The 24,470-nt window shown below is 54.4% G+C and overlaps 1 protein-coding gene across 1 annotated transcript; it reads right to left on the reverse strand.

Moving 5' to 3' along the window:
* Positions 1 to 1,172: 1,172 nt before the first annotated feature.
* On the reverse strand, positions 1,173 to 24,470 carry CSRP1 (cysteine and glycine rich protein 1). The gene is made up of 6 exons (XM_004756278.3): positions 24,342 to 24,470; positions 13,407 to 13,525; positions 7,404 to 7,572; positions 6,345 to 6,474; positions 2,833 to 2,926; positions 1,173 to 2,340 (listed from the first exon to the last, which is right to left on the reverse strand). The coding sequence occupies exons 2-6, from the start codon at positions 13,516 to 13,518 to the stop codon at positions 2,264 to 2,266; spliced, it is 582 nt and encodes a 193-aa protein (XP_004756335.1). The 5' UTR covers positions 13,519 to 13,525; positions 24,342 to 24,470; the 3' UTR covers positions 1,173 to 2,263.

The raw sequence follows: 24,470 nt of genomic DNA on the forward strand, positions 1-24,470 counted from the left end.
TTTGCTGCCCACCACTCTTCCTCTGGTCTACCTCTTCATGTTTCGAAGTGGTGTAACCAAGACCTGTGGGCAATAAAGGAAAAAAATCCTCTAACACCACCATTGTATTTGAGAAGCACAGAATGTGTTTTTTCCCAAGTTCATGGCTGGGGAAGAAATTGGCCTGTAATGACTCGTACTTGGAGTCTTCCCCTGTATCTGCTGTAGATGACACTCAGTGAGGTTTTGGGCTTAGACTTGAAGTTGATGCTGGAGTGAGATGAGGCTTTGGGGTGATTGGGATGGAATGGATGTATTTTGCATGTGAAAAGGACATGAATTTGGGGGGTTCAGGGGCAGAATGCTATAGACTGAATTTTGTGCCCCCCCCCCCCGCAAATGTATCTGTTGAAACCTATCCCCAATGTGATGGCATTAGGAGGAAGGATTTCTGGGAGCTGATGAAGCCATAAGGACAAAAGACCTCAAGAATGGAATTGGTGCTTTCATAAAAAAGGCTCCTGGGAGCTCCTTTGTCTCTTCTGCCATGTGAGGACACAGCAGCAAGGTGGCTGGCTGTGAACTAGGAAAGCAGGCCCTGACCAGACACCAAATCTTCCAGCATTATGATTGTGGACTTCCCAGCCTCCAGAACGATGGGAAATACGTCTCTGTTATTTATAAGCCACCAGTCCATGGTATTGTTCAAGCAGCCAGGATAGACTCAGCCAGGGCCGGGACCACGCAGCCGGCTGAGCTGGGCCCCTCCACTCCATCCCTCCTGGACAGAAGTAAACTTTCTAGGTATGACATGAAAGTTCCTCTGGCTGAGTTTCCCTCCCACTCTTGGGTTTTCCAAGCTGGGAGACGTTCTGAGCACAGCTTTGGGGCCTCGCTGAGCCCCTCAACTGCCAAAATTTATAGTTTTCACACCCAGATATGGGAGTCAGGACTGCCAGCAGTCGGGTTGCTGCCACTGCCAGCAAGGCAGTGGGACTGGGCTGGTCAAGTCCTCATTCGGGGCAGTGTGGTTCGGTTAGAATGGATCTAGAACGTAAGCAGCGCTCAGAAAACCAGTAACAAATCGTATCAATTTCCACCTGAACTTGTGCTAATTTGATGGCTCCAGGAAAGCTCCCTCCCAGCTGGGTGGTTAGCTGTACTCTCACAGACACAGGATCCAGACACCAGAGTTCTGTTCTAAGACCTTTATTGACCAGGTGAGAAGTCAGCTTGAACACAGCTCGCACCTGCAGCCCTTCCGGGCGACTCCTCCGCGTACGGTAGTCTTTCAGTCACTGGGAGCAGTGAGGCCCAGCCCCTCCCCTTCCTCCTGCTGCTCCTCACCTGGGGCCTGGAAGGGATGGGGGGCGATGTGGCCAGAGAAGGGCAGAGTGGTCGGGGCAAGGTCCCGAGTGGGCAGGCAGGTCCTGAGGACCAGGCACATAGGCAAGCAGTGTCCAGATGAAGACTGAAGCCGTGTGTGCCTCCCTCCAACTCTTAAGGGTCAAGCAGGAGTGGCAGGAACAGAGCACTGGCCTGGTCTGTGCTGGGACGGGGAGGAGCTACCACCACAGCCCCGGGTTAGGGGCAGAGCTATTTACTCTCAGGTTTGGGCCACTGTTATATAAAAGTGTGTGTTGGGAGGTGTTTTACTGGGGCCCCCGCCAAACAAGGAACTTGACACCTGGGGAGGTCAGACCACACCCTGACTTTGGGTCCTCAGACCTGGGCTGTTTTCTTCACCCCGAGGGGAAGGACACCATGTCCCTAGAACATCCAAGGGAAGAGGCCCAGAGAGGCAAGTGGCCCCGACAGTCCATGGCCCTGTCTGTGTGCCCTCTGCATCCACAGAGACTCCCCAACTGGAACTCCCCAGGCCTATCCTGAGGGACACCAAGAAGCCTACCCTCTTGCCCGCAAAGGAGAATCTCAGGTCTAATGAACCACCAGCTTCCTCTGCCCCATCTTGGTCCTGCCTCCCTCTCTCCCGGGGCTACTGCTCCTCTGGGATCCGAGACGTGGGACGAGCCCAGACCTGCACTAAAATACTGAGGTCTCCTGCTGGTGATGGTGTCACATCCCAGGCAGAGGGAGCCCTTTAGAGGAGTGGGATCTCAGGCAGACTCCAAACCAAAGGGAGCCGAACACCCAAGTTCAAGTCATTAGTGATGCGTGGCGGGGCTGAGAGGGAGGAGGAATCCAGGAGGTCGCCAAGGCTGCTGGGAAGGGAACGGCGATGAGAAGCATGGGAGTGGGCAGTGTGTGGTGGGTGACGGCAGCCTCACTCAGAGTGGACCAAAGCCCCAGCTCCTTGCCCAAAGCCAAAGCCCTTGGGTCCGAAGTTTTTCGCGTAGCATCCTGCGGAGAGAGAAGGGGTGAGGCCCAGTTCCTTCTCCCCCAGGCCACACCTCCCAGCACCCTCCCACCGAAGATCCTCCACCCTGGGCACCTGGCCAGGCCTTCAGGGCAGCAAAATCCACTCAGCGCCCGTCACCTCTGTAGCACCCCAATCCCCAGTAGTGAGGAGGTCCTTGGCTCCACATTATATTCTTATATCCACGTCCCTGCTGCTGAAATTACAGGAGAAGCCCTCTCTGCCGTTAAGGCATCCGGCTAGGAGTTAGGAACCCAGGCTCTGGCCCCATCCTGCCTGTATCTGCCCTATGATTCTGGCCAAGGCATCTTTCCCCTCCGGGCTTGTCTCCCCATCTGTAAAGTGAAGGGTCACACTAGAAGCTCTGGCATTGACCCCAAGGCCAGGAATCAGTTTACATTTAGCAAGGGCATAACTAGTTAGCCCCCTACCCCCTCAGACTGCTCAACCCTCGAATTAGAGGTGACACCACCCACCTTTGCAGTAAATCTCGCCATCCTTGTCGGCCAGGGTGGTGGACTCGAGGCCTTTGCCGCACTTGGCACACCGGAAGCAGGACTTATGCCAGGACTGTGGGGGAAGGGAACAGTTAAGGCTGCCACCAGGGACGAGGGCATCCCTGACCCCACAGTCCCATTCCCCTTGACGTAAGAACAGTGGAAGGGTTCAAGACACTTCCGAAGTCTGCTCAGCTGGTACTGTGGGAGGAGGTGGCCCGTGGGGTCAGGCAGTGGAGGAAGCAGGCCACGGACCATGCAAGACCTCATACCATCTCCAAGCACGTATCACTACGGCTGGATGTTTAATGGCACCAGCTCCGCCACAAAGGGCAGGCGAGGGGGTGGCAAGGCCACGGCGGTAGCTGTCCCCCCACAGGCCAGCACAGGCCTTCTCCAGGCCCATCCTGCCTATGGATCGGAGGTGTGGTCCTGGGCTTCGGACTCGCCCTGGTACGGCTAACTACTGCCCACACAGCCTCCACCATTTCCTCCTCCGGGAGACCCCCTGTGCCCACCTTGCAGAAAGGGCCCGAGACACGCACATACATGCAGACAGTGCCAGGGCACGGTGAGGGCTGTTGTAACTGGGATTCATTCCAGAACTGGGCTCCTTGTTTGCCCGGAAGCCACTCCCTCTCACAGAGTGGTCTGCTAGTATCTCCCTCGCTCGGCGGCTGAGAGGATTAGGCAGCTCTGGCAGGATAAAAAGCTCGGCACAGGCTGGGGCCCAGAGGAGGCCCTGAGGCCATCGTGTGGAATATTACTCTGGAAGGAAAAGGGCTCCTGTGAAGGGCACTGAACCCAGCAGGGGAAGGCCTGAGGAGTGCAGCTTCTCCAGGGGCCACAGAAGGCCCTCTGGGGTTCTAAGAGGAGCCTGGAAGTAACACAGGGCTGAGACCCTGCTGGGAAAGGAGCAGGCCCGGGTTTGCCCACAGTGATGGGAGTCAGCCCAAACACGAAGACTTCTCAGCACCCTGCTCCCATTAGCAACACTGAGCCGGCTAAGCCGCTGCTGTATGGACAGCTCTGCAAAACCAGGAAAGCCAGGGGCAGGCAGCACGCAGGCCAGACAAAACAAGGCCTTTTAAGGTCAAAGAGACTCCCTCAGCACTGCCCGCCTGGAGAATGAGAAAGGAAGCTGCATCCCCTCAGACTTCCTGGCTGCCTGACCCATGCACGCTGGCTCCTCCTCCCAGGCCTCAGGGACAGGGGGATCTGGAGAGCTGAAGGGGAGGGGGCCAGATCTCCGCCTCCATCCCAGTCTTTGCCTCCTCCTCTGTGCAGCAGGGTTGTGCAGCAATCCAGGCTGGGGCAGGGCTAAAGCGCACGCGGCCGCCACCCAGGCCTCACGGGGCTGCCACCCACGCCTCACGGGGCTGCCACCCATGCCTCACGGGGCCTTGCCGGCCCTCCACACACCCTGGATCCCTTTGCTCACTCATTCAGCACCCCAAAGCACCTCTGTTCCTCGATATTTCTTTCCTGGCCAAGGCCAAAGAGAGGTGGGAGCTTCTCCCAACCTTTTCCACTTGAATACAAAATTCTCTTATCCCCACCCCTCAGGAGTTAAAGGCTTAACTTAGACCCTGTCTGGGTAATGGACACAGGGATTCTCAGCTATTTTTAGAACTTTCAGATCTCCTAGTGAGACACAATGAGCACAAAAGATACCAACTGCAAAATAAGATTAGTATCTCCCGCTTTCATATCACTTAGTTCATGGCAAGGGTCATCATTCTGACCACACAAGAATTCCCCAAAGTACACAATAACAGTAATAATAGCACCAACAGTAACAGCAATGGCATAGTGTCCTAAGCACACACCGGTGGGGGGGGGGCTGCCCTGGGGACCCCAGAACAGTCTCTCCTTTCTTCTGCAAAACAGCTTTGTTTGATGGGATGGTCATTTGCTTCACTTTACAGATGCAGATGGAAGGTTTAGAAAGGTTCAGTGATTTGCCCAAAGCCACACAACTAGTAAGTGGCAAAACTAAGGGTTCTCTAGGGTCCAAGGTCTTTTTTTTTTCTTTTACAGTCATTTGAAGATCTTATGTATTTGAGACAGAGCGTAAGCAGGGGGAGGGGCAGAAGGAGGGAGAGAGAGAATCCTAAGCAGACTCCCACTGAGTGGGGGAACCGATGTAGGCTGATCGCATGACCTTAAACCATGACCTGACCCAAAACCAAGAGTCAGACACCTAACTGACTGAGCCACCCAGGCACCCCTAGGGTCCACGGTCTTAGTCATGGTTCCAGGACTCATGAAGCTATGGAAATGGGTTCTCATTTCCCATTGTACATCTGTGGAAATGGGTTCAAAGAGGTTAAGAGGCCTGAAGCAGAGTTAAGAGTGGTAAGAGCACAGGCTTCCAAGTTAGAGGGACCTGGGCTTGACGCCTAACCTAGCCACTGCCTAGCTGGAAGATCTGGGCAAATTAAGTTAATGCCTCTGACACTCAGCTTCCTCACTTGTAAAATGGGGATACTAGTATCTATCTCCAACCATGACTATAAAGACTACAATAAGAGCTTGCTATGGTCTAGATGATCTGGCCTAAGTGTCAATTCCCCGTCCATTGGTCGTGGGCCCCTTCCTCAAGGTGGAGAAGACTTAAAAGCCGTCACCCAAAGCCAGAAGAGCTGCAGACAGGTTCCTGGCCCAGCTGTTCCTGATGCTTGCTATGTGACTTTAGCCGAGTCACTCCTCCATCTGGGTCTCTCCGGCCACAGACTGAGGATGCTTCTTCCATGATTCTCTGACCGCTAGTCTGGGACTGCCAGAGACTGGGACTCTCTGGGAGGCAGGGTTTCACCGGGACGGAGGCACGCTACTGTGATTCTTACTGTGCTCTGGGGTTGGCAGTCCACAGGGGAAAGGCATACTTGGCAGTCACATATAGTTTGCAAAGGCTTTCTGAGAGGCTCTGATCTGCCCTGAATCTTAAAAAACCTCTGCCCTAGGCGTACATGGATGGGTTTCCCACAGACCAGGTCTTACAATATGGAATATATGTGGATTTTCCACTGGCTCTCAACATTTGGGGGATTACAAATCCTTTTGAAAGTCTGATGAAAACTGTGGATGTTCTTCCCAGAAAGAGACATGTTCCCACAAAATTTTGTGGCTCCTTTGAAACCCAACAGATTGATCTTTACAACACCCTATAAATCGCATTTAAGCATTTAATAATCAGTTTCATCAGTGGCGGGCCTGTTATCCTCATGAAGAAGAATGTTGGCCAAGCCACCTGTCCCCGGAGCCCATGTGTGACTTCTTCAGTCCTTGCAGACTGGAAGCCACAGGGACAAGCAGCCCATGGGGACAAAGGGTTACTCCTTCCCTAGAAGGGAGGGAGTTAAAGCCCAGTGCTCAGGCTCTCTTGATCAGATCCAGGGTCCAACATACAAAGTCCTAGAACCCACATTTCAAGAAGGTGTCTCCCCAGCCCCTCTCCCCCAAGCCTATCTCCCCAGAAGCCACCTTACCTTCCCGGCACCGATCACCTTCTCAGCCGCATAGACTGCCTGGCTGCATCGAGGGCACCTCTCAGAGCTGCCAATCTTCTGCGCAAACTTGGAGGCATTGGGGTTGGTGGTGGGCCTGTGGCCAGGGGCCCTGCGTGGGCAACGACATGTGGTGAGATGACTTTCATGGAGGGGGTCGAGTGGGGCTGGCCCCGAGCGGGCACAACCCCACCTTCATCTCACGCCCACTAGGGGGCGACTCTCCCAGCCAGAGCCTCCAGGGTCCTCTCCCATTTTACAGATGGACAGACTCGGGCTCAGCAAAATGCGGATTTCCCCAAAGCAATCTACTGCCTCTCGCCACGGAGTTAAAACACGGGCATCAGTGAGCGGCTCATTTGCTAAGAATTGCCCTCCCCTGTTTCCCGTTCCTGCAGCCGGCCTGTGAGATTCTTTCCAGGAGAAATCTGCTGACAAATCATTCCCTCTGGGGCAATGACCTTGGCTAAAATGTGCTCACTCATCTGTCATTTCTGCCCATTCTCCCCAAGGTCAAGATGCTGGCCAGGCAGACTGCCAAAAGCCACTCTTCCAACAGGTCAGAGGTCAGTGAGTGCCAGTGAAACCCTGCTGTATTTCTGAGGAAGGGAGATGGCTGCCCCAGAGTGCAGGGGTAAGAGATGGCTAGAGAAAGAGGCGGGTGGGCCAGTGCTGCTCCTGCTGAGCCCGGCTCAGCGCCCATGAGACCCCCAAACAAGGCACTGAGCCTGGGATGGGGATTCTCATCTGAGAAAAGAGGACATTGGATGGAGTGATTCTTGGGGCCCCTCTAGGCTCTAACCCCTATGAAAACATGGGCTGCACTCTCCACACAGGGAGGCACCGCACCTGTTTTATTCCTCAGTGGACCCTCAGCTCCTCTCGTTGGCCCGACACCCAGTGGGCCACTGTAGGACTTCCCTGGAAATCAATGGCTTTCTGAGCCTTTCACGGCTGAACCAAAAGCAGTTGCAAATGTGTGGGACACTGCGGTGGGAGGGCAGACCTCAAGGAAGGGGCTGGCGAGAGTCTTGTACTCACTCCTCGTGCTTAATGCCCAGAGACTCCCCCTTGTCGGTGCTCAGCGTGCCGGCGCCCTGCCCGTAGCCGTAGCCTTTGGGGCCGTACTTCTTGCCGTAACAAGACTTGCAGTAGATCTCTTCACCGTGCACGGCCACAGTGGTGCTGTCCAGATTCTTCTTGCAGACCACTGGGGAGGGAAGGGAGGACAGTGAGCTGACATTGGGGTGAGCTGCTTGTCCCCCAAGCCCCCCAAGGCTGAAACTCTCCAGACCCGGATCTTCCAGGAGCAGCATGGAAATGGAAGTCGGACGGCCAAGGAGCTGGGAAGAGGGAGGGAGGGGGTTTGCGAGGCCCCATTCCAGGAATGCCAGCCGAGCCACCTCTCACAAGAGCCCACACACACCTTCCTCCGTCCCCTCCACCCTCACACCTCGCCAGGCTGTAGTGCGCCCCACAGTTCATCTGAGGCGACAGCCTAGCTGATCCTAAGCCACAGGAAACCTACTGAGGCCTTTGGCTCTGCTCAACAGAGACCACATGTTCAATAGGAGAGAAGAAAAAACAACGGAAAGAAGAAGGGCCCGGATTTCCTGCCTCTGACAATGGAATCCTGAAGAAACAATCCCTGTGTGCCGGTGGGGGGATGGGGGGGTGCAGGACCGACGGGGGTGGGGTGGCAGGTGAAGCGATGCACCCAGAAGAAAAGAAAAGTTGCATATTTATCAAGTACCCAGCACAATGGGCCTTGAAATGAGATGCAGGTCATGCTAATTACACCAAGCTCTGATCTCAGAACCAGCTGGCCATAGGAAGAACGGAGGCCAGACCAGGAAGAATTCCTGACTCCTGAGGTATGAGCAGCTAGGAGGCGATGAGCTTCGGAAAGCCTGTGAGTCCCATATACCTTCCTGGGCTTGTCTGGGGGCCTATACCCAGCCATCCAGAGTGAAATAGTTTGGAGCCTAGGGTCACGTGCAGTGAGACTGCTCAGAATCAAATCTCAACTCTTTCTTTCCAGCTATGTGACTTCTGTGTGATGGGCAAGTTATTTTGCCTTTCTAGCCTCCACGTCTCCATTTGGTTCTTTTGGGTTTTTTGGTTTTGTTTTTAATGTTTTTTTTTAAATTTTTTTAATTTTTATTTTTTATTTTTTATTTTTAAAGACTTTATTTATTTATTGGACAGAGAGAGACACAGTGAGAGAGGGAACACAAGCAGGGGGGATGGGAGAGGGAGAAGCAGGCTCCCCACTGAGCAGGGAGCCCAATGCGGGGCTCGATCCCAGGACCCGGGGATCATGACCCAAGCTGAAGGCAGATGCTTAATGTCTGAGCCACCCAGGCATCCCTAATGTTTGTTTGTTTGTTTGTCTGTTTTTAATTTTTTAAGCAATCTCTACACCCAGCATGGGGCTCGAACTCACAGGCCCAAGATCAAGTGTTGCATGCTCTACCAACTGAGCCAGCCAGGCGCCCCTCCGTGTCTCCCCTTTTGTAAATGCAGACAATAATATCTACCCCAAAAGGTGGTTGGGAGAACTAAATAAGATCTTACGTGTAAAGTAATTAGCACAATAACCTGCACACAGTAGATGCATAATAAATGTTGGCCACTCTTTATTTTTTTTCAAATATTTTATTTATTTTACAAGTAGGCAGAGAGGCAGGCAGGGGGGGGGGGAGGAAGCAGGCTCCCTGCTGAGCAGAGAGCCCAATGTGGCACTTGATCCCAGGACTCCGAGATCATGACCTGAGACAAAGGCAGAGGCTTTAACCCACTGAGCTACCCAGGCGCCCCAATGTTGGCCACTCTTATTAGCATTATGTAAAGTTAGTATCTCGAGGACCCAAAGAAGGAGGAAGAACAGGCCCAGGCCTCAAAAGATCATATGCTCCCAGACTCGTCCTCACTCTACCTGCTTATGTCTTATCCTAGAATTCCAATTTGGTTCTATGATATCCCTTCCATATGGAGATTGGGTGTGCCCAACTGGACCACATCTTCAAACATGTCCTTCTGAACAGGGACCCCTCGAGGAACCACTAGAGAAGCCACGCCTCGCACCTCCCCCTGAGAAGGCTCTCAGCTCAGCTCCTAGCAACTAGCCATCCTCTTGCCTTTAATGGGTCGGGCCCTCTGCCAGCTCCTCTCACCCTGAGCCCCAGGTTGCAGACTTCAGACTAAATAAGGACCCTCTAGTCCTGCCCTTGAGATCCTCACCTCATTCCAGTGTTCTGGGCAGCCCAAATATGGAACTTCCCACCACCTCCCCTGGGGCTTGGCTCCCGGGAAGGAGGGAGAGGGAACAACAGGCCAAGGGCTCCAACATTCCCTTCTAGGGCGGGAAGTCCGGAGTTGGCCTGGAATTGCTTCCCGTAAGGCCCAAATTGAACTGGAAATTCCAAAACCAGAGGGAAGGCAGAAAGCAGCGACAAGAGGAGTTGGGGAAACAGTAGTCTCTTTAGGAGACCCAGGAGCTCGACCCAGAAGAGACAGCAGGGCCTACAAGTCATTAACCTCCAGATGGCTCCTGGAGTGCCAACCGAGCCCTGACTTCCAGATCCCATGTCCAGACCACCCTGTCAGCTTCTGGCCTCCCCCAGGCCCTCCTGCCCACCACGGTCCCCCTTCAACACCTTCCCCAGGCCCCCCGCCCTTCCACCTCCGTGCAGGCAATGTAGTCTGGTCACCTGGAGGTTCTACCGAAGACCCGACCGAGGGAAATTTTGAATGAAGTCCTAAATAAACTTCTACCAAATAATGTTAAGATTTAAAAAAAAAAAAAAAAAAAAGTCTTAGGTATGGTTAGTTATGCATTTGTTGGACAAATGTCCTTCCAGACGCCACAGACTTGGTGAGGCCTTCTGATGTATTTTTGAAATATGGGCAAGAGGCAGTCCCAGGCGAGAGGTCGGAGCCCTCTCACCCCCCTCCAAAACAGAGAGGGATTCCTCTGGAAGGAAAAGCAAGCCCCACAATAAAGTTCAAGCTCACAGAATTGGACCAGGTCAGAACCAAGCGTGATTCCCAGACCTGGCTGTTTTCTGCCGGCCCAAGGTCCCTTTCAGGTAGACCAAGCCTGTGTGGGGCAAAAGAGGGTGAAAAACTGACAGCAAACTTGAGCCTGTGGGTGAGGAGATGCGGGGGTCAGAGGGCGTGCAGGGCTTCTCTGAGCTTCCCCTGCACTCTGAGGTTCTGGAAAACAGCGCATCTACCTTTCCATGGGTCTGGTTGCTCAACCCCAACGGAGGGAGCTGTCTGCGGCTCAGAGAAGCGCCCGAAGCCATGGGGTCGGCCCCCAGCTGCACAGCTGAGATCTCCTGCCTGCTGGCAGGAGCTGGCCGCCCCTGCTGAGACCGCAGGAGTGGACTGCAGGCCCCCTCTGTTCCCGCTTCCAGGTCAAAGGCCAAGCCCAGGGCAGAGGCCATTCTCCCTGACTGGGTTACCTCATCCCGTCTTCACCTGTCTGTGCCAGGCTCTCAGGAAAGGGAATGTACGTCCCATGTTGACAAGAAGCCAGAGCCAAGGACCCGAATGGTCAGAGGCCCAGCCAGCTAAGGGACTAGGGCCGGAATGCCGCCCAGGCCCATTCTCTGCGAACCTTAGGAAGGGAAGAGCCTTCCAAAGAAACTTAGGAAGGAACGTCCTTTGATTATCAGGGTCATTCTGAATTTCTGAATTCAAGCTGGACAGTTACCACCCACTCCTCTGAAACAGGGAAAGGATGTTCCCTCCATTCGTAAACAAATCAGCAACAGCCGGCTGTGTGCTCAGAGCCTCTGACACCAGCAATCAGCAAGTTGTCGAGACACCTGGTTGCGGGGACATGTCTGAGCTCGGACACCCAGGAGCCGTACTGGCCTGGAGGCCCCAGGGAGACTCGAGACCCTTTCCTATGGCTGTTACTTTCATAACACCTCCCCACACCCTGGCCCTGCTCCCCGGCCTGACTTTCCACAAGTGTTTCTAATCCTCCACACCCCCTCACACCCTGCCCCAGGCCTGCTCCCTTCTTCCTATGCCACCCCCTGAATTCCTGCCTTCCCCCAACCGCGACCAACCGCCACTCCTCCTCAAGCATGACTGAGGCCTCTCAGCTGTGGCCCCTTGTAGTGATTAAGCAACATGAGAGAGCAAAGGCAGAAGCCCTATGGACCCCAGCAGCCCGGACCCTCTTCCTAGCCAATGCTGAGCCCTCTGAAAAAATAAATGACTGGAAAATTCCTAAGTGCAGTTAACTGCCGATAACAAGGGGCTGCTGTCGGCGGCCTCCTCTGTGGGCTACAGGCCAACAAGGCCCCACTGGGGCTCACTCACTCCTGTTCACCAGATGCGGCCCCTGGGTGGCCACTCCGGCTGGCTGCTCAGGGTGCAAGGCAGGGGTGGAGAGGGGGGCCCTGCTGCCCTGTGCTGGGTGGTTCCCAGCTGGGTGGCCCAGCAGCAGGTGGATCTGTGGGACCAAGTGACCAGGGACCAAGTGACCCTTGGTCCATCTGTTCCTACTCAGGACCACAAATCACCAGGGAACAAAACGGCTACAGACACTCCCAACTCTGCTTCATGTGACATGGATGGAGGGGACCCCGTTCCCTGGATCTCTCAGACGGGCTAGGAGGCCTCCTTTGTGTCACCGCACCGTGTGGCCTGCAGCTCCCTCAGCAGCTTGTGCCTTCGTGTGTATCTGTGCATGTGTGTGCGCGCATATGTGTGCGCACGTGCACACACGTGTGTCCAGAGCGGTGCCTATCATTTATCGAACATTCAGAATTGCGTTTTAAGTACTTCATTTTCCAAGCTTCTTTCTCCTCATTCTCACAACAACCCCATGAGGGGAGTATTACTAACTCCCCTGTAATCGGGAGAAACCAAGTAACTTGGGGCCTCTGGGTGGCTCAGTGGGTTAAAGCCTCTGCCTTCAGCTCAGGTCATGATCCCAGGGTCCTGGGATGGAGCCCCGCATCGGGCTCTCTGCTCAGCAGGGAGCCTGCTTCCCCCCATCTCTCTGCCTGCCTCTCTGCCTACTTGTGATCTCTATCAAATAAATAAATAAAATCTAAAAAAAAAAAAAGAAAGAAAGAAAGAAACCAAGTAAGTAACTTGCCCATCAGCATGCAGATCCCCAAACCCGAATTCTGATTCAAACCCTGACCACTGGATCCAGAAACCCAGGTCTTCACTGAGACATCCCCCTGCCTCCCACTCTGCCCGCCCTCACAGAAAACTCTCCCTCTGACCAGAACCCTCTGCTCTGACCAGAACCCTCTGCTCTGACCACAGATCATTTAGAAATGGGGGAGGCAATCCTCCTGGAGGCACTGCTTCCTGGGGGCTGTGAAAACACTGTCCAGGTCAAGGACCCCCGGAACCACCGGATGGCTCCCAGCTGCTTGCTGTCTGTTGCCCCGTTTCCTACTCGCCTGGGCTTGTGTTTCGAGCCCCTCTTGCTCCGGGTTACTGGGGGTGGATGTCAAAGCTGTGCTTGCTCATCTTCCTCCTAACCCAGGCTGCTGGAGCAAAATGGGAGTTGAGGGAAGTGACCAGGCTGGCCCAGGGGGCGGAAGAAGAGAGAACCCCGCTCCTTCTCTGGGCTCCGTGTCCCCATAAAGTAATAGCCTCTGTCACCCTTCAACAAGGGATCATTTGGGTCCAAATTTGGGTAAAACTCGGGACCCAAAGTGGCTTCCTCTTAAATGATGGCATTGTGGCAGGGAGAGAAAGAGAAAAGGGAGTGGAAAGTTTCCCTAAGCAAGTCTGGAAGTTTGGCTCCTGGCCACCCCGGAGCGGCTGCCACCCCCACCAGCTCTGGCCAGTTCCTCCCCTTAGAAAGCAGCTTCTGAGCGGAACAAAGAGGCCTGTAAGTGTTTCCCGCCCCAGCTGTGCTGCAGCCAAATGTCAAGCTGTTTACGTCCCATGGGGCCCGTCCCCTGGGGTGTTGACAGGCCCGGCCTGTGGGGGCAGGTCCCCCCCACCCCGTCCCCATTCCCATGGCAACAGCAGCTGGGCCACGGGGCGCATACTCACTGCACAGGAAGCAGGATTTATGGAAGCTGCTGCCTTCGCACTGAACCTCTTCCGCAAAGTAAACCGTCTTCTGGCACACCCCACATTTCTTGCCTCCTCCCCAGTTCGGCATCCTGAAACTGGACCCAGACATGGGAATTAGTTTTCTAGGGAGCCGGAGACCCAGACTGCCCATGCCGGAAGAGCCACAGGAAGACCGAGGATGGCAAGAGGGGAGGCAGAACACCTGTGGGGTCCCCACCACCCGCGCTCTGGCAGGGCACTTCCTCCTGAGGGCTCTCCACATCCTTCTCCCACTGCCACTCGGGGGCTTCCTGCCCCAGCGCTGACAACAGACAGTCACTGAGCCACTGCTGTGTTTCCAACCCCGGGCGGGGAACTCTCAAGGGTATAAACAAGCATAAGGTACCCGCTCTTCAAAGGACACTGTGGAAGCAAGTCTTGGAACCCTCCTCTACACGTATCAACAGGGATGGATCTCACAGAGGCTCACTGGAGCCAAAGAAGCAGATGCTCTAGAATTCACAAAACACAGATGGTTTATGGAAGGTTCACAGACAAAATTCTCATTGTCAAGGGATGAACCCATGGGGAAGAAGTTATAAAGAGAAAGCAAGGGAAGATGATCACTAACTATTCTCTTAGACTTGTTACCTGTAAGACAGGGAATGGCCCACCACTGTGGGGGCGGGGAGGGGGCAGGTAGGGTCTCCAGAGGGGCTGCTAAGGCGCTGACTTTTTTTTAACTTGGGTGGTTGACTCATGGGGGCTCACTTTGCAATTATCCTTTGACCCATACATGAAGATATTATATACTCCTTTATATGTAAGAAAAAGCTCACCAATAAAACCAGAAATTTTTTTAAGCAGGAGGGTGGGTAGGCACACAGGGCACAGTTCTCGAGCCTTAGAGCCAATAAAAGGAGGCATTAGAGGATGCCTGGGTGGCTCAGATGGTTGAGTTGCTGCCTTTGGCTCAGGTCATGATCTCAGGGTCCTGGGACGAGTCCCACATCGGGCTTCCTGCTCAGCGGGGAGTCTGCTTCTCTTTCTTTCTCCATCTGCCCCTCCCCACTGCTCATTCTCTCTCTCTCCCTCAAATAAATAGATAAGATTAAAAAAAAAAAATCAGGAGTGCCCGGGGGCGCTGCAAAAATCAGATTGACCAGTACCACCTTAGACCTCAGAGAAGCACAGGAATCTAGATTTTTTTTCCTAAGATTTTATTTATTTCAGGGGCGCCTGGGTGGCTCAGTGGGTTAAGCCTCTGACTTCGGCTCAGGTCATGATCCCAGGGTCCTAGGATCGAGCCCTGCATCAGGCTCTCTGCTCAGCAGGGAACCTGCTTCCCCCTCTCCCTCTGCCTGCCTCTCTGCCTGCTTGTGATCTCTCTCTCTGTAAAATAAATAAATAAATCTTTAACAACAACAAAAAAAAAGATTGTATTTATTTCATTTGACAGAAAGAGCACAAGCAGGGGGAGTAGCAGGCACAGATAGAAGGAGAAGCAGGCTCCCTGCTGAGCAGGGATCCCAGGGACTCAATCCCAGGATCCTGGGATCGTGATCTGAGCCCAACACAGACGCTTAACCGACGAAGCCACCCAGGCGCCCCAGGAGTCTGGATTTTCAATAAGGACCCCAGGTGAGTCCAAAGCAGCCATGCTGAGACCAACTTTGAGATGCTCTAGGTATTGGTTCTGAGTTGAGGTCCTGATACCAGTCAGGCTGGGTCCAATTCTGAGCCCCACACACGGGCTCTGCGTACCTTGTGCAAGGTAACTGGTGTTTCTGAACCTTGATTTCAGCATCTGTAAAACCAGGATAAAAGCAATAGCTACTTCACAGATTCTTTCTGGGGAAGAAATGAGGTCTGGCATGTCAAAGGCATGGTACAGTGCCTGGCCTATAGTTAGTGTTCGCTAATTATTATTATCATTTTTAAGATTTTATTTATGTATTTATTAGATATTTTATTTATTTAAGAAGGAGAGAGTACTTGTTGGGGGAGGGGAAGAGGCAGAGGGATAAGCAGACTTCCCGCAGAGTGGGCAGCCTAACTCAGCTCCATCACAGGACCCCAGGATCATGACCTGAGCCGAAGGCAGATGCTTAACGACGGAGCCACCCAGGCGCCATTATAAATTACTCTTAACACAGGAGCCCAAGACTGCAGGAGAGGCCATGCTCCAGGTTGGTGCTGATGCGCCAGAGAGTGGCAGAGCAGGTGCACACCATGGAAACTGGGAGAGCAGAGACCCCCCCCCAAGACTGATGGGGTCAGCGTCTCTCCTTCCGTTTCACTCACCCAGCCAACAGACATGTGACTGAAGGAGGAAGATGACATTAGTTCACAGAGGGCGGGGTCCCCCGAGCAAGGTACAGGCGGCCACGGGTGTGGGACTGGGGGGATGAAGTAGCCCGGATGTGGCAAGTTTAGAAGGACGTGGGGTGCTGGGAAGGAAGGGGGACGGTGCCAGAGTTGGCTGTTGCCTCAGGATACAAAAGAGCCTATGGACAAAACTTACCAGTTGTCTGTATCAGGAAATGTTGAAAACAGGGCTACGTTATCCAAAGCCTACCCTCCTGGTAGTAGCAGCTAGAATCAATGTCAAGGACAGAGGGAGACATGGTTTTCACTGCTGGAGAGCGTCCCATCTGACTGTGGACACAGGCCTCAGCTCAAGGTCTAGGTCGTGTTCACGATGGAGTCTGCACACCCCACACAGCACCTGAGACAGGTGTTCCTACAGGCGTCCAGGGAGTAGCTGAGGAATGAGGCAGGGACGCTCTGATACTGAAAGCCACAGCCAGAGACAAGTTCTCTATGTCAGGGCGTCTCCGCAGGGGCTGGGACCCAGCAGGGGCGCTCAGTCACTGTGTGCAGACTGACAAGCAAGGAAAGTGGCGTCGGGGGTGCTAGCTCATCGCTCATCGCGGTCACTGGGGCTCATCGCAGTCACTGGGGCTCGAAGAGCACAACAATCACGGGGATTTTCAGCAAGGTTTTTTCAGGCATCTTTTCATGCCCTCTGCTTCATCCTCCCATATCCGAAAAGCTGGGGCTCCCTTGGGTCCCATCCTGGTCCCCTTCTGTCAAAAACCTCCATACCCCTCTGGCTTCGGCCTCTCCCCTGAGTCCAGGCTCACACATCTAATCTCAGGTGAGCATCTCCACCGGAATGGCCCACCAGTGCCTCCGTTTCAACGTGAGGGACCTGAACTCATTGCCTTTCCTCAGACTTGTTCTTTTTCTCGACTTTTCCATTTTTGCTCATGGTACCAAAACCGTTCTCTCCATCACAGAGGAATTATCCCATTCCTGAGAATGTTGATGGGCTTTCCCCCCTCCCATAGCTGCAACCCACTGTGTGTTCCCCTTTACCCACTCACCCCCAAAACCAGTGCTGAGACTCTCTGCTCTCCATTCTTCTTCCCACCACCCTAACCCAGCCTTCACCACTCCCTCGTGCAGCCCCTTGAAGAGGACACTACACCATATATACCTGTTCCTTAGCAACTATCCTGATTTTCGGCCATGGCACATGGTGGGGACCTAACCTAAGCCACCAAGGTTATTGGCTCAAAGATGGGCCAGCTATCCATTTCAGACCAATAAAATAGGAGAAGGCAGTTCTGGGGGGCTCTGGAAGAAAAAGCATTCCATTCCTTCAAGAGAACTTCCTGGAAGCAAGTCCCTCTTCCCCCAGTGAGAGCTCTGAGGTTGTTGTCCCCAGAGATACGGACAGTCCTGGGATGAAGCTGACAGCAGGGAAGACAGAGCTGAGAAACAAAAGAAACTGCGTCTGCAATGCCATCTTTAAGCCACCAAAGTCAGCCAAACCTAAAGGTCAGTCTCTCTCTGAATTTTCCAGTTAAACAAACGAACAAATTCCCTCTACGTTTTAAGCCCATTACTTTACAACCGAATGCATCCCTAGAGAGACAGCAATTATGGTCGTGCTGCTTCTGGAATCTCCTCCCTATTCCATGTCCAGGCAGCTGCCAGATCTTTTCTGTGGAGCGCTCCCCTGCTCAGAACCATCAGTGACTCCCTGCTGCCCGAGAATAATCACACCCCTTACCCTGAGACTCTCCCCTGCACAGTCTCCACTTCCTTTTCTGCAACTCCTGTCACCACACCTCACCCATTCTCGGGGTGGGTGACTGAATCGCTGTGTTCGCCCCCAGAATGCCTGGCAGGGGCCGTGAGCAGGTGGAGGGCTGAGGCTGGGGCCCACTGTTCTCTCCCACGCGGGTCTACACGGGCCACGGACCACTGTGGAAGGCCCTTCCACAGCCCTTCAGGCTTACGCGCATCACTGATGCAACCCGAAGGTAGGCTTTCTCTGACAGCACATGACCTCTCTCTGCCTTCCTCAGATAACCCCCCTAGGGCCTGAGCTCCCAGATCCTGGAGAACAGTCCTCAGCCCCAGCCTCTGATGCCCCACCATTCAGTCTCTCGCTCCACTCCGCCCCGAGGATGCCAGGGGCCAGATGCCTTGTCGAGCAAGAGCTCAGGGCTGCCAAACCCTAGGATGTGTGTGCCGGTTCAGTGAGAAGAGCCATGTGTGTTGCCGTCTGCCTCAGCGTCAACCCTTCCCCCGCTTCGTGCAGCAGGAACCCCAGTTCTACTCAGGCAGCCACTCTCCACTGAGTGACCCCGGGGACACGTTCCCACACCCAGCCCTAGGGGCCCACCATGGCCATCCCTTTTCCCTGCAGGGGTGGCTTCAAGGACAGGCTGTGACGTGTGAGGGGAGCTCTGTTTGGGAAGCTTCTGGAAAAACAGGTGTGTCCCTCTGGAGCCACACAAGTTCTCTTCTGCCTCTAAGGAGGTAACTAGGCATCACCCCCGGAACTCCCACAGCCAGAGCTCCCCAACCGACAGGCTACCACGGACTGCGTGCCTGCTAATCACCAGGTTACATGTACAATCTCTTCCTTCCCACCTGGAGATGGGGAATACAAGCCCACCCTACAGATAAGGAAAACAAGGCTCAAAGAACAGAACTGGATTCCTAAATGGGTTTAGTCCCTTCCGGGGCCCCTGTCACCCCAATTGTCAGGCTGTCGCCCCATCCTATGTAAGAGCAGCTGCCCACAGTAGGCACACAGTACACCAACGCTTGGCTCTCTCCTCCCTTGCCAACCTCTTGAACTAGCAGGGGATACACTCTGTGGCCCTAGGAATACCCCTAGGGGAGGAAAGTTCCCCTAACCATGTGGTTGGGAGCCAGTCCCAAGCAGTGTTTTGTTCCCAGATACAAAGCCCTTCTCCCTCTGGGGGAGACCCAGAGCTCCATACAGGCCTCTCCTTGTTCTCCCTGGCTCCATGTCAGGGGCCCACATCCAGCCGGGCCCCAGGGAATCAGGAACATGGGCGGAGAATGGGTGAAACCCAAGGACCAGCCAGTGAGGACAATCTGCCTGGGATGCCTCTGGGCTGCCCCATTCCTTCGAGCCTGGCCATGATGTTGGGGGTGGGGGGTCTCCTCTCAGGAGCCCGCTGAAGGGACAAGGGCTCCAGCACCTTGGGAAAAACAACAGCAACAACAAAGACTGTTCACTGACTGGAAGGGCCCCAGGCTCCCCCTGTGGGTGGGCTCTCCATTCCCTCTGTCCCCAGGAGGACTCCCCCAGGGGACCCGCCGGCAGGGAAGAGTCTCAGCTGGAGGGAGCCCTAGCCACCTGCTGCCGAACAAGGCGCAGGGGCTTCCTCTCAAGGTCTGGCTTCCGATGCCCTGTGGGAGACTCTGAGGAGGAAAGTTCCCCAGGTCTGAGGTCAGGTGGGAGAGCTGAGGTGAGGAAAGTGGGTCTGGACTCATCCGTTCCTGGATGAATGACCTTGGGCAACATCCTTTCCTCTCTGAGCTTCAGTTTTCTAGTCTCTAAGTGGGCCCACACACTGGCTCCCTGAGACCGCCACTCTGAGGAGGCAATGAGAGGGTGCAGAAGTGATAGCGTGGGGCCAGGCGCACCGCCGACAGGGCTGGCCCTGGTAAGCTTCACACCAGCTGTGGGGCCAGATGTTGGCCATCCTTCCCAGCTAATCCACGTCTGGAAGCAGCAAGGCTGGCACAATAACAAGCCAAATAGGGACCATGAATTCCTGACTCATCTGTCAGCCCCGCGAACGAGACGAGTGACTTGCCCTTCTTTGGGATTTAGCTCCCCTCTGGCGACTTGAGATGCAAGCAGAGGCTTGTGTCTTTAACACCAAGCTCTTGTGTGTATTGTTCTTGGTGTTGGAGAAGCGTTGCTATCCTCTGTAATCACATCATCCACCTGGTGGGTTTCAGAGACTCCCGTTCCCACGGACCATTGCTGTCTGTGTTCTGGTTTGACCTACTTCACCGTGTTGCTAATCTCAAGAGAGAACAGGGCTTGAGTTTTCTGCTGAATGGCTAGAAACAGCTGGTCAGCTATTCACCTCAAATGTCAGGATCCGGGGTGCCTCAGTCAGATAAGCAATGGACTCTTGGTTTCGGCTCAGGTCATGGTCTCAGTGTTGTGAGATCGAGCCCCACAAGAATCTGCTTAAGAGTCCATCCCTCTTCCTCCCCACCCACTAAAATTGATTGATTAATTAATTAATCAGTGAAATTTTTTTTTAAAAAGTCAGGATCCTTAGGGTTGGCTGGAAGGATTGGCTTCTTCTGATAAGCTGTCCTCACCTTCCTATCTAGTTGTCCCATTAGGAACTACGTTCAGTTCCTCAGTCTTGAGAAGAGGGATTCAAGATGGCGGCTCACATAGTAGGAGAGAAAGGCACAGGCCCTCCTGTTCACAAATGTCATGAAAGTCAGGACAAGGTGATGGGTTCAGTGTGGTCATGTTTCAAGTCCAAGGAGCCATTTCAGAGATGCATAATCCTTCACCACTGGCCACGAGTGCCTGAAGGAGGCTCCTCAAACCACTGATTTGACAAACCCTTCCATGTCTTTATTTCTCCAGTGGAAAAATCCCATCTCTCCCATTCCAAAATCTCTTATTCCCTAGGGTCAAAAAGTGACTTCTGGGCACAGGGCTCAGGTCCCCACCCACTTGGTCTGGTAGAGACCTGTCAGGTGTTTGTCTAGTTAGAAATGCACGGCTCACATTACCTGAGCTGTGTAGTACTTGGCCAGGGACACAGGAGAGCTGTGATCCCATCCAACCCTGCCGCTCAGCCTCTTCCTCCATGCCCCCACGTCAAGAGAGCAGCCAAGGAGACAGAGGGAAGGAGGGACTCCCTGCTGAACAGGGTTCAGGACCCATGCCTTAGTGTGACACCTAAAAACCCAGGAAACAGACTCTCCTGAAAGTAATGGTCACTGGGAGGGGGGTGAATGGTCGATAAAGAAATGCCAGTTTGTCCCCAGCTTCACACAGCCCACTAGATGATTCCTTCACAATCCTGCCCATGGCTGGCCTCTCTGAGAAGCTAAGTGGCCTCTGTGAGCTATGATCACTTTAGGCCCCATAGTACCCTGGAACTTGACCGTCGCTCCAGCTCAGCCCTCTCTCTGTGGCAAGAGTGTTCTTTTTTTCTTTTTTCTATTTTCTTTTTTAAGATTTTATTTATTTACTTGACAGAGAAAGAGATCACAAGTAGGCAGAGAGGCAGGCAGAGAGAGAGGGGGAAGCAGACTCCCTGCTGAGCAGAGAGCCTGATGCAGGACTTGATCCCAGGACCCTGGGATCATGACCTGAGCCAAAGGCAGAGGCTTAACCCACTGAGCCACCCAGGCATCCCAGCAGGAGTTTTCTTTTTCCATCTATGTCCATGGCTCTTGCGTGATTGTAAGCTGACAGGTACAGTGCTCTGTCTCCTCCTGCTCCTCTAGTAATCCCTTTTACGGCAGAGCTCTCCACCTCTGGGGGTTCAGACGTCTGAAGGTTAACCAAGGGAGAAGGGAGGGAGGGTCTGCGATTTTTAAAAAAATATTTCAAAACTATTACAAGAAACCCTATATTATAATATGTCTCACAGGCTACTCAACAGATCAAGTTTCTTTGTTTTTTTTTTCTGGAATGATGTCAATGTCCAGGGGTAACCACTTGTGGTCTCATGCTAAAGGGTCTGACTGATGTTTCCTGGATTGATTTTTAAAAAGCAAAAACAAATTAGCACTTAGACCTCATACAAACAGGTTGTTTGCAGCTGACTTCACAGGAAGCTCCAGCCCCCGCGATCCCCGCGTAAAGAACCCCAGGCCAGCACACTGGAGAGTGAGAGTCTGGTTGCCTGCTCAGGGCTGAGCCTGTGCTCCAGCTGCAAACCTTCTATTCCTTCCTCCTTTGTCACTGCTGAGGAGTCAGACGCTGCCTTCTGGCCCTGGGGAAACCTGGAAATGCCAGAGTCTGGAAATGCTAACTGCCTCCGTATTTACACACTTTACCATACATGGCAATTACTCAATGCCGACGTCAGACAGATTCCTGAGGCACTGTGTAGGCCAGCCACGTCATTGCCAGAGAAATTCCTGACAACTGAAAACCACAGGCAAGGGCTCTAGTACCCAGCACCCCCTCTCCCCAACCTCCCTACCCCCAGCTAGCTGCTCTGTGTGCATGTGTGTGTGTGTGTGTGTGTGTGTGTGCCTTTTTCTCAAGCAGGCTCTTTTCCAAGCTTCTTTTCTTTCCTGCAAACCTGGCCTGCAAATTCAAGCTTGCATCAGACCTGGTGAAAGCATATCCACTAGGATCTGGAACCTAACATCCAGGGATGTCCTCTCCTTCCTGACCATCCAGCAGAGTGGGAGCCTAGAGGTCACGAGTTGTAACCCTGCCTCCATCCACATTCACAAAGGCAAAACTGTATCTTCCTGAAGTACTTCATAAGCCACGGCAAAGCCCTTTGTAAAGTGCCTTTCACACACGGCAGGTAGTTCCTTACTAACTGATCTAGAAATTGGAAATGTACACGAGCAAAGAAAAGTAACAACACAGCACTGAACATGGGTTTGGAAGGAGTCGGCCTGTGTTTGAAGGCTGCCTCCGCAACTAACCAGACTGCCTTTTCTACCCCTTACCTGGTCCTCAGTACTAATCACAGGGAAAAACCATTTTCGAGGCTTAGGAGTATCCAGCAGGGCCACTTAGCTGAAAGCCTGTATCCACTCCTTTCACTCACCCAGTGTTTGGCCACAATCCTCCCCCTACACCCCCAGGCTGCCCTGTGGCTCCAGGGAGCACTGGCCGGCTCCAGGGGCAGATGTTTACGTTTAAAAAGGAAACACCCGGGCCAGGAAGAGAGGTCCTGGATCAGACCAGAGGCCAGAGCTGTGACACCCCTGTTTTCCATACTTCACTAGCCTGGTTGCAGAACTGGAAGGCCTAAGCCCTATCTTGAGCTTCTCCCCTGGATTCCATTCCCCCCACCAGACCCTCTGTACTGGGCAGTGTCCCCTCCCCATCAGGCAGACCACACCACTGCCTCTGTGGGAGAAACTTCCTTCCTGGTCTAACTGTCCCCACCCCGGATATCCTCCCTGAGGCAAAGGGTCATTCCCTGGGAAGCTGCGAGCAGCACGAGGCTGGCTTCAGCAAGGACAGGGTGAGAGCCACTGAGGGCTGAGGACGGTCGCTCTTGCAGGAGGCATCAGGAGGCGCCCACCAAGAGAGAGCTAAGGAAGCTCAGCACCCCTGTCCCCAGATCCCAGGAGGAACCCCCAAGCTGCACTCTGAGATGACTGAGACACCGCCAACACGGGCAGCCTCCTCGGCTTTGGGCAAGGAAGGGGGAGGACAAGAGAGACCACAGTCGTGCTCTTCATTTGCAGCCCATCCCCATTTCCAAAGGAAACTGTGCACTGGGACGTTACTTCGCGCACCCAAGGTCATCAGTCTGTGAAGCAGCAGACCCAACTGTCAAGACTGAGCCAGGTTGCCCTTCCAAGCAATCTCTCACGGAGATTCCAGCTGCCTCTTCATGACACACTTTCTGCGGGAGCCCAGTGGATCTCCTTGGTGCCACTGCAGCTGGATCCCAGGGCAGAGCCCTTCCCAGGAGGGAAGGCCCAGCCGGCTCCCTCAGCCCCACGGAGCAGGCGGGTGGGTGGCTGGAGCCCAGGCGGCTGGAGAGGGAGGGGCCAAGCCCAGGCTACTGTCCCCTGCCTAAACCCGCGAACTGGATAGCTTACAATGGCACAGGGGCTCAGAGGCTGCAGGATACTCCCAAGCCTTTGCGAGTGGCTACAGCACCTGCTTCAGCAATTCCTCCTACAGCACCTGCTTCAGCAATTCCTCGTGGAGTAACCTATGGCAACTTGCTTTAAATTTGCCCAACACCAGCTCCTTTCTTGTTCCCAGCCTTCAAGGACGGAGGCCACAAAACACTGACGGGGTGGGGGGGGGGGCGCATAATTGTCTCCAGCTAGCACCAAGACTGGGGGCGGGGACAGGTGAAATGTTGCCGCTTCCATCTGGATCCCGAGGAAGAGGGAAAACTGACACCTGCGCTCAGGGCACAGATGCCCCAGGCTGGACCGTGAAGCCAGATGTTTCCCCACCCCGCCCGCGGGCACGTTCTCTTCCCGAGCAGGAGGATGAGGGAGGGGGTGGCACGGATGCCCTCATCCCCCTGCGGTACAATGAGCGTCAGTGGCGCGCAGAATCGCTGATTGTTCTGCGGCCAGACCTGCAGGCTGTGGGGGAGCCGGGCCACCCCGGGTCAGGCGCACGCAGGAGCCCTCTGTGCCAGGACGCCCCGAGCCGGGAGGTCCCCAGAGCCTCCCGGAAAGGGACGCGCTGCTCTGGTTAAGTGCGACCGCTTGTCCTACTCCGCAGCCCCGGGACGGCCGCCTGGCCGCACCACTTTTCCTTCTCGCGCCACTCTGCGCCCCAGCCGAGCCCGGCGGCCGGGGAAGTCTGGCAGGCGCCGCGGGGGTAGCGCGCCGGGCCGGGGGCGCCGTGGGGGCCGGGGACGCGCGACCCCGGGGCGCACTCACCTGGCAACTGGCTGCGCGGCGCGCGGGCGGGAACGCTCTTCGGAAGCCGCGACTGGGTGCGCCCGGCCCGCGCCCCGTTTTGTTCCGCTCCGGGGAAGGCGTGTCCCGGGCCACGCCAACCAGTGGGCT

The sequence above is a fragment of the Mustela putorius genome, unplaced genomic scaffold (assembly GCF_011764305.1).
Source record: "Mustela putorius furo isolate JIRA1106 unplaced genomic scaffold, ASM1176430v1.1 tig00000508_pilon_pilon_pilon, whole genome shotgun sequence".
In the NCBI taxonomy this organism is placed as follows: domain Eukaryota; kingdom Metazoa; phylum Chordata; class Mammalia; order Carnivora; family Mustelidae; genus Mustela; species Mustela putorius.